At 34.8% G+C, this 11,029-nt stretch overlaps 1 protein-coding gene across 1 annotated transcript in view; it reads left to right on the forward strand.

The window, feature by feature from the left end:
• Positions 1-1,369: 1,369 nt before the first annotated feature.
• Positions 1,370-11,029, forward strand: part of LOC131956974 (transcription factor SOX-5) — a 141,028-nt gene continuing 131,368 nt past the window's right edge. The window contains exon 1 of the mRNA XM_059321659.1: positions 1,370-1,766. Coding sequence (XP_059177642.1) covers positions 1,675-1,766 — 92 coding nt within the window. The 5' untranslated portion in view covers positions 1,370-1,674. The remainder of the gene's footprint in view (positions 1,767-11,029) is intronic.

An 11,029-nucleotide genomic window follows, 5' to 3' on the forward strand; every position in this document is an offset into this window, starting at 1 on the left:
TGTTGTTTGAGAGGAATGGCGTGCCTTGGGTGGGGTGGGTGTTGTAGATGAGCGACCAGGGGGTGGGTGGTGGGTTGTTGTAGAGAGCTCTGCAGGTGGAGGGTGTTGAGAGGGACAGATATTTTAATACCCGCGTAGATACCCACCCTCGGACCAATCGTGGTGGTGCGGTACGATGCGTGCGTTCGCTGGTACAGGTTTCAATGTGGATCATTATGACGTCTCTGAGCTCACTGACTTGTAACAGGTACCAAGCATTTTTTAGAGTACGACTGCTGACCCGAAAGTCTCAAGTTAGGGGGAGTACGGTAAACGACGTTACAAATTAATGGAGAAATTTAGTCCCTGCCTAACCACCCCCTCATTGGACAGTGTGGTCGACAGCTAACCCAGATGTCTCGAGTTCTGATCCCGGGTTCAAGTCCGTAAGACGTCCCTGAGCCCACACATCTCTAATGGGTACCTGACTCACGTTAGGTAAACTAAAGGCGGATTTGGCATATAACTGACCACACTAGACGTTCATATACCGATGTAACAAAAACAGATAACTCCACTTCATCTACCAGATTAACCGACATATCTGATAGGTTAACTTTTATCATTTCTTGGGTAAGTTGACAAATACTCAGAACAACAGAGTCAGCATTTATATTCGATATTCGATTACTTTAAAAAGTTGTATCGATACGCCATACCGGAAATGACCCAAGTACCTAAAAACCTAGCAGTATTTGATCGAGTCCAGTGCGTAGGTTGATCAACCTCACATCACATCGTCGCGAGAATTCAGCGAGATCACAGCGTTTTATCTGGTGCAATAAATATCAATGTGTTTAACATCACCCCCCCCCCCCACACCTTCTCCCCCCCCCCATCTGTATATAATTCTACCATCATTTCAATGTGTTAGGTAACACCCCCCCCCTCCCCCATCCCATCAAAATTCGTTTTCTTGACATCTACCTTAATACCTTTTTAAAAAAAAAAATTCTATTGAATTATGTATCTATATTTCTCTCTCCACTATCCCACTGTCTCCCCCACCCCCCCTCTCCCATCCATCCATCCATCCATCCATCCGACATCCACTACACCTAATCTCCCCAGCCGATCGCCGATCATGCGTTCATTGGATCATAGCCCGAGTTTGTCATTCACAAAACGAAAACCTCCATCTCGCGATGCTTGCACCGTCCTCGTCGCTGATTGGTGGATTCCGCACGCCGGCGCCTCGCGCGCCTCAGCATCGCAGCCATTGTATTGGCTACACGAGCTTCGCCTATTGTCCTCCAGCGCCGCGGCCAGATAATTCTCTCGCAGAGTAATCTTTTCCTGGGAGGAGTTATCCCTTCTACCGCAACAAACACTCCCAATGACTCCCGGTTTACAGCGGATATATTCACGTATTCGGCTATAAACGTACATAATTGTTACCGCGTTGTTATTGTTTTTAATTATTATCATTTCTCAACTTAAGGAATAAATTATTTTTTTTTAAATTAAAATTTAAAAAAAATTTACAACAAGAATTTGACTCAATTTCTTCACGCGCGTGACGTCACCCCTACTGTTGCGTTTTGGCGTTTATCCCCTAAAACCACCGGATGAGCGAGACTGGTGGTGAGTTAACAATTCCTGGAACTACCCCGTGAGTGCTACAATTCGCGTGCTATGTCAGGAGCCAGGACTTGGACGGCTACGGGACCTGTATTCGTTGAGCGATTTAGCCTTGGTATTGATAATGATCCACGTTCGCGATTAAGGTAGGTTAATTATGTCTCGGTAATTAGGCTTAATTAAGTTTATTTATAGCGGGATGAAAATATTTTTTTTTATAACCTGTTGATTTTAATACAACATTATACACATTTTTTGTAAACACTTAAGACTTATTTCTGTATTAATGCACTAACCGAGCAGAATGAAATTAGATCTAGTTGTTAAATTATACTTAATCAACTTTACATTGTAAATTAGTCATTTTTTTTTCTTTAAAAAAACTTCTTGATTTTGAAGCTATAATCCGTTTATAACTTTTGAATTTAGGCTTACTACTTTTCTTACAACAAACTACCCTCATATAAGACTGGTTACAAAGACTAACTACGACTTGTTCCAAAGTTTAAAATTTCACGATTTATTATTAGTGCCATTATCGCTTAGTCATTTGTCTGCCATATATCTGTTGATGGGGCGGATGATTACCAACTAGACGGCGCCCGTGGGATGATCAATGTCTTAACAGATGTCAATGTACACCCCCCATCCATAATTTCACATGTATATATACCTATATGTGAAATAATGGATGGCAGTATAAATTTGCCTATACATACACACATATATACATATATATATATATATATATAGGCCTATATATATATATATATATATATATATATATATATATATATATATATATATATATATATATATATATATATATATATATATATATAAAGTGTATATAAAAAGCGTAAATATAAATATAAAGTATTGTAAAGCGTATATATAAAGCGTATATATAAAGCGTATATATATATATATATATATATATATATATATATATATATATATATATATATATATATATATATATATATATATATATATATATATATATATATATTTATATTTATATATATATATATATATATATATATATATATATATATATATATATATATTTATATATATATATATTTATATATATATATTTATATATATATATATATATATAATACATGTATATACATATATAATGCCTATACATGTATGCATAAAAAAGGCGTATATATATATATATATATATATATATATATATATATATATGTGTGTGTGTGTGTGTTTACATGCATATCTATATTTCTGTCTATTTATTTAAATTAATAAACAAACAAATAGGCTTATAATATATGCCTATTTGTATATTATACAAATAGTAACATTAATATATAAGATATTATACATGGTGGGAGTAGGGGCGGGGTATTAGTCGCCTGTAATCTAATGTGTTACTAGTTGTGTGATGTCACTGGTGAGTGATCAGTCTGTTAAATGATGTGTCCTAACGTTGATGTGTCAGTCTAATGATATGTATCGGCTAAATGTCAGTCAAATTTTGTGTTGTGTCAGTAATATGTCAGTCACATGATGTGTCATTCGTGTCAGTGATGCATGAGTCTAATGTGTCGTAACGGTGATGTGTCAGTCAAATGATGTGTCCTGTCGGTGATGTGTCGCTCTACTAATGTGTTCTGTCAGTATTGCGTTTCTCTAATGATGTGTCGGTGATGTGTCACTCTACCGTTGTGTTCTGTAAGTATTGCCTTCTCTAATGATGGCTCGGAGATGTGTCATTTCTATGATGTGTCAGTCAACTAGTGTCGGCCTTCACTAATAAAGCTGGTTTGCTATTGAAGTTACTAGTAGCAAAATGTTAAGTCCAAGTGAAGTGATGTTTGCTACTATGCTGGTGATGTTTACGCGTCATGTTTGCCCGTGATGGTTTAAGGAGATTTTTGCTGGTAAAGTTTGCAGTGACATATGTCTGTCTTGTGATGTGTTATAGTGATGTTTGCTAGAGGTGATGTTTACTAGCGATGTTTTCATTTGATGGTAAGACTGCTACAATCATGTGTGTCATGTGCCGTGATGTGTCTTGTGTGTCGGGTTGTTTCTTGTGTCTTGGAATATGTCTCATGTATCGGGATATGTCGGGTTGTGTCTTGTGTCTTGGAATGTGTCTCATGTGTCGGGATATGTGTGGTTGTGTCTTGTCTTGGAATGTGTCTTATGTGTCGGGTTGTGTCGTGTGTGTCGGGTTGTATCGTTTGAGTCGAACACATATACTCCTGCCCACGGTAACTTACAAACGTTAGAAACATATATTTAAAGTAAACCCTAATGTTTGTAAATTACCGTGTTTAGGAGTATGTGTGTTCGAGTTCACTACGATCAGTGTATGTCGCTAACATATGTGTATGTATGTTATTCTCGTTGTATGTGGGTTTACGTTATGTATGTGTATGTTATTGTTATAGATGATTGGGATTTTACGGTGCACTAGGTTATGTTGTGTATGTTGTTCAAGTGATATGTTAAGTAAAGTTCTGTTTGTGGTTCAAGTGATGTTTTTGTTTAGTTCTGTATGTGGAACAAGCGATATGTTAAGAAATGTGTGTGAATTACCTTATGTTCGGTGAAATGTGATCGAATAGTATATGGTATCATGTTATGTGTACATGTGATGCTCACGATTTTAGTATTTACGTTATGTATGTGTATATGTGTAATAGAAAATTGTGATACAATACAGTATGGTATCAAGGTATGTGTGTTTAATGTGGTTATAACTGCATATGGAGATTAAGTTATGTTTGTGTGTATGTATTTCTAATGTGTGAATTTAGCTTTATGAAGAATCATCCAAATGTGTGATGTATGAATATGTGGAAAGAAATACTTTATACAAGCAACTGATGTGGTTGTTGTGAAGTTGTATTTGCGCTGTGGCTGTTGGTGCCTGTAACAAGTAGACTAGAGAACCACTGTCGCACTGCGCCAACCGTAAAAACATCCGTCTAACTCTAATTGTTGAGTCCATTGTTTGAATAAAGTAATTTGTGATACTATGTTGTATACAGTGGACGGCGTGGTCGGGTGTTAGAGCTTACGACTGCTAACCCAAAAGTCTCGAGTTCGAACCACGGGTTTGAGTTCACTCAGCTCTAATGGGTACCTGACTTACGTTAGGGAAACTGAGGCGGTTGGTTATAGTGCTGACCAAATTATCCTATCATATGCCAAGGTTAATGCAATAAACTCTACTTCATCTACCCTATGTGTCTAGGGCATGAACGGGAAAAGATGATGGTGATGAGGATGATGATGATGATGATAAAGGAATCCAAGTACATTATTGTAGTGTAAATTTCTATTAGCGTTGTTCATTGTGGACTGAAATGTATTCGTCTTATGGTATTGTATACCAAGGGCTACATTTCATACTTTTAACGGTGTTGTCCTCTCTTTTCTAAATGGTATACATTTTACTGTATTGTCTACTAAAGACTAAATAACATATGTATATCCGTCTCATTCCCTGATGACGAAATGGTATACTTTTTACTCTCTTGTATACCAAGGAATACATTCTATACACCTGTTGGTATTTGTATGGTATGTTTCACTGAATACTTTCTATTTGCATTGTCCTCAGACTGTAAACCGTAAAATTTGATTGTTATTTTATCTCTATTACTGTTTTTTCTTCTTCGTTCATAATTTCTAATGCTGGAAGGTATTTTCTTCCAACACAATTTAGTATACTTGTCAACGTGTTATGCGCCATTGATGCCATTGACTCTGATTTTAGCCTGCTTTTCTTTTTGATTTGCTTCCATAGCCTTTGTCCAACCAAGAACATACCACAAGTCAGCAGTTGTTTTATTTTGGAGTTTTCTCTCCTAGATGGGTTGTTGTCCCCAGCTGTCAAGCCTCATATGCTCTATTTACTATATACTTTTGTCTTGGATCATAGCTAGTGTTGACCACTTGTAGACATAGTCCATGTAGTATACTGTATATCTCATATATGCTAATGACTTGTATGTGGTACAGCTATAGCAAAATATCGTGGCGTGCCCTATGTGGACCTAACATATTTTACAGGATATTTATGTTTGTCGTCAATAGCTTATGCTTATATATTGTTTTGGGATATATTTAGACTAGAGTTATGGTTAGGGATAAATTAAGAATCCGGACCGATATATCCAAATGCTAAACACCATATTCTTGGAGGGGGTCTCTAGATTCAGTACTGTCACAAGATGCCAGACTATCTAAACGTTTTTGATACTGAGTCATTCATATATATATATATACATACATACATATTATATATATATATATATATATATATATATATATATATATATATATATATATATATATATATATATATATATATATATATATATATATATATATAAACATTATTTTGAACATTATTTTGAACATTATTTTGAGATATTGAAAAATGGTATTGTAAAATCGTTGAATATTATGTGATACTAATTACTTCCCATGTAATTATTTTAAGATAACAAGGGGAAAAAGCATGAATTTATGTTACAAAATTTATTATAATTAATTATATTTTTAAAAAGTATCTGGTTTGAAGAGAAATCCTTTAGTTTATATTGCATTCTAAATTAATATAAAATATTATATTTAAATTATAGTAAACATTTTATATTTAATGAAAATTCTAAAAGTACTTGACTCTAGTTTAATACTTAAAACGGTTAACAGTGTTAAGTAATTATTTTTAGAAAAAGTGAAAACGCCTTTGATTAATTAATATCTTCCATTCATTCTCGCATTAGCTTATTCTAATTTAAAACAAATCTATTAATAAAAGAATTCATGTACATCGCTGATTGGTGTAGTAGCAAGGCCCTTAGATTAGAGGGAACCATGTGTACATTCATATATATATATATATATATATATATAATATATATATATATATATATATATATATATATATATATATATATATATATATATATATATATATATATATATATATATATACATAAACGTTTTTGATACTGAGTCATTCTTATATATATATACATACATACATATACATATTATATATATATATATATATATATATATATATATATATATATATATATATATATATATAATATATATATATATATATATATATAATTAAGCTAAATCATTAAGAAAAACGTGGACACAGTATAGTCTAGTCAACGTAAATGTGAAACGACACGTTATGGTCGAGTGTATCAGAGAGGAGATGATAATCGAGCTACGCGTATCTCGGCTCTACACTTGTATCTTAATGTTTTAACGTCCATGATATCACGACCATCCCACCGGCACACGTAACGTAATCATTAAATTTCGCGAAATAATCGTTTTTTTTAAAAAATAAGCGGAATGATCGTTTGTTTCGCGGATCACATTTTGGATGTTTTACAATTACTATTTTAATGTATATACAAATATAGGCCATATATATATATATATATATATATATATATATATATATATATATATATGCCTATTCACTCTTAGATGCTTACAGCTTATGAGAAATATAGTACAAAAAGATCACTGTTTATTCCTGACTTTTTCTCCGGGGAGGGGGGGGGGGGGGCAAGGGACGAGGACACTGGAAAAAGTATATATTTTCTATATAAATTCCATTTTGTTGGGGGGGGGGGACGGTAGACTTCCCCCCCACCCCATCACCGAAGAGATGCCTGAAAGAAACTTGGAAAAGGGTGTATGTCATATGAATTCATTTGCGAGGATTAAATTATAAAAGACAAATGCGGAAGTGTAGCCTTTTTTTTTTAAAAGAATATTTGTTAAATTCAATCTTTAAAACAACAAGCTACTGAACTATGACATACTAAGCATCAGCTTTTTTTTTTTTAAAAGAACGTCCCCCCTCCCCCGCCCAACCCTCTCCCTCCTACGGGTATCACGTGGCTGACGCCAGATATTTTACGAGGCCACTAAAAAATTTAGTTATCACAGTATCTGCGGGTCTGTCAACATTCGCCTCATCTCCCCCCTCTCCCTCTCCCCCCCCCCCTCAATACGCCATCTTTAAGCCCTACACAGAGAGAGAGAGAGAGAAAAAAAAAAATAAATCCCCTGCCTTTAAATTTTTCATAATTCGTTCCGCTGAATAAAATACCCGCGGGGTTAAGTGTGAGCACACATTACTCACACACACAACACACACACTGTGTGTTGTAACTGGTTGAACTCGTGAGCAATACATCAATCTACTCAACTAGATATATATATATATATATATATATATATATATATATATATATATATATATATATATATATATATATATATATATATATATATATGTGTGTGTATATATATGTATATATATATATATATATAATTACTCTTATTAATTAAGTACAATTTATTAATTATTGCTGACCAAGTAAAATATCTCAGTTTAAGTTTGTATTTTTTAGTTTTCAGTAAAAAATAAATCTGCTAATGATTATTTTACTGTTGATTTTAAGAAGGGAATCGAACTTGAGAGTTGCTTCTAACAACCTAGTGCGCTACCACTCTATCTCGTGAACATCACAGTTGTTTTTAAGAAAATGTCTGAGCTAATAGAATTAAAGTTAATCATGGCTAAACTTATGTAAAGAATAAAATCTCAAGCGAGTGTAGGTCTTAAAATAAATACTTACACGGAATAAGTAACTGTAACAAAGGAAGACTTTTATATAACTGTATTCCAATTTTTTACTGTTATAGTAGGTACAATAAGCTGAACTGAAGTTTTAAGTACTATTTGATTTCTAATTTGAAATTTAATGCTATTTTTAATATCAAATAAAAAAGTTAACGGTTTTTTTAAATTATTTATATCGATTATAAACAATATGTTAAAAAAATATATTACATTTAAAAACAGAAATTCATTGTTGATGTCAGAAAGTAACAATATGGATATCTCCATAAAACATATGTGTTATGTTAACTATTATTTTGTATTAACTGTCCTTAAGCTATATAAATAGAAAACTTTTTTAATTGCCATTAATGCGATTAAAAACAGGCGTAATAAGTCTCTCTCTCTCTCTCTATCTCTCTCTGTCTCACGCGAACACACACACACACACACACACAAGAAGCCAACAACACACACCTGAAAAGACAAATCACATACACAGGCGACGACAGCTGCACACCACACATACACCAGCAAAGACAGTCACATACACGACTGATTCCTCTCACACATGCGCTTCTCACACACACACCAAGGAGCTGCTTAGGAGGGGGGAGAGGGGGGGGAGCGGGAGGGAGGGAAAGAAAATTGCTCGAGTTAATTGGCACCTCCAGAAAGTGGCTGAAATAACACTATTTTTTTTTCTCTCCCCCCGGTCACCCCCCCCCCTTCCTTAGCAGACGACAATCTCTATTGTCCATGGTGCATGTTTATTGAACGGTTCGAACAACGAGGCATCATGCTGCATTGTCGCGGGCAACACCGTTCCACCATTAGCCTCGGCGCGGCAAAACGGATGCTCAGCTCTCGGCAACAATGGGGGAGCTAAATGAGCTTAAGCTATTGCTACGAGTAAAATAAAAAGAAATATTTAATTGTGTTATATATATTTATTTTATTATCCCAAAAATAAGATTCTAAATTGAAATTATTATATTTTTTTTTAAATTCTTATACACGAAACCCACACAAAAATAATTCTTTTTTTTTCAATAGCTGACGCCTTAAAGCATAGACTTAAATGATTTGTTTCTAATTGCTGGGTTGCGTCCCATCTTCGCATTGTCTCCCCTGCGAGAAGAGCTCGCTAACCAAACAGGTAGGACTGGTACAGTGGCACTGGTTTGTCTCCCCGTGTTCTGTCGGCCGTGTCAACAGAGGAAAATGGATTGAGATCATTAGTGAGACAAAGGAGAATCGGAAGAGTAGGGCCCGGGGGGGGGGGGGGGGTGACTGCCAGTAAACTATATATACAACTATATATATATATATATATATATATATATATATATATATATATATATATATATATATATATATATATATATATATACATATATAAGAGAATATGACAATATATTAGCATTAATCTGCCCATATTTACAAAGATGTTATGACATACGTATGTATAAGAATACATACATACATACATGTATATTATTAACACATAGGCCTCTATATCAATATAAAATTTTAAACTGTTTCATATATATATATATTATATATATATATATATATATATATATATATATATATATATATATATATAATATATACTAGCTAATGATATATTTGTATGCTATGTGTGGATGTTACATACTGAAACTATTTGTTGTCTTACGCCCTTCGAGACATACACCCCTTCCCCCTCCTCTTCCCCCCTCCCCCTTTATAATTTGCAATTCTAAGCTCGTTTCGTGTGGTTGGTCCAGGACCTGGGAATAAAACCCGAGTAATCTGTCCCTTTATAAATCCACATGCATTGTTCCCTCCCCTGTGTGATTGTTCCGCACCGCGTTTAATTATCCTTAAGTGTTTGATCAATCCTCAATACAGGGCCTCGTTAGTTTTTATAGGTGGGTAATTGAGTATTGGATTTGGTGGGTGTGGCAGGGGTAGGTGGGGTGGGGTGGGGGTGGGTAAATAAGGGTTTGGATTATACGAGATGTGTTAGTAAGTACAGTCCTTGGAGGAACCTGTAACTTAACTTGCTAGGGCTTGGGGTGTTGGGTAAATAAGGGTTTAGGTTAGGCGAGTTATCTTGGTCTAAACTCTATCTTAACTTTGTTGGATATGGGTGTTGGGGGAATAAGGGTTTGGATTAGCAAGATGTGTTATTAAGTCCAGTCCTTGGACTTTCGTTTTCCTAACTTGATAGGATTGTGGTGTAAGTGAAAAAGGGGTTGGGTTAAGAAAGACGTGATACGAAGTCCAATCTTAGACTAACCTCTAACCTAACTTTCGCCATTTTATCATGTCATTCTTACAAAAGAGGTGAAGATATCAGTAAACAGGAAGGGGGCATCGAGTCGGTAAAGCTCATGGTTGCAAAGCCGAAAAGTCTCGAGTTCGAACCCTCGGGCAGATGAGGCTCGTTAGCTGGTAACAGCCATCTCTTCTAGGAGAGACAACTCCAAAATCAAACAACTGCTGCTTTATAGTTTGTTCTTGGTTGGACAAATCCAAAAAGAAAAGCAGGCTGAAATCGGAGTCAATGGCCTCAATGGCGCATAACCAGTTGGCACGTATACTTAATTGTGTTGGAGGGGATCCCTTCCAACACTAAACTTAAGAACGAAGAAGAAGAAGTAAAACAGAATATTAATTTAAAGTTGCGCCCAGATCAACGCCACAAATTATGAAGGCGATTAGACCTATAATGTGCAACATTGTGCAAGTTATATGGCCATCCTTTCG

This window comes from Physella acuta, unplaced genomic scaffold (assembly GCF_028476545.2).
Source record: "Physella acuta isolate Inbredline_101_S28 unplaced genomic scaffold, ASM2847654v3 ptg001191l, whole genome shotgun sequence".
NCBI lineage: Eukaryota > Metazoa > Mollusca > Gastropoda > Physidae > Physella > Physella acuta.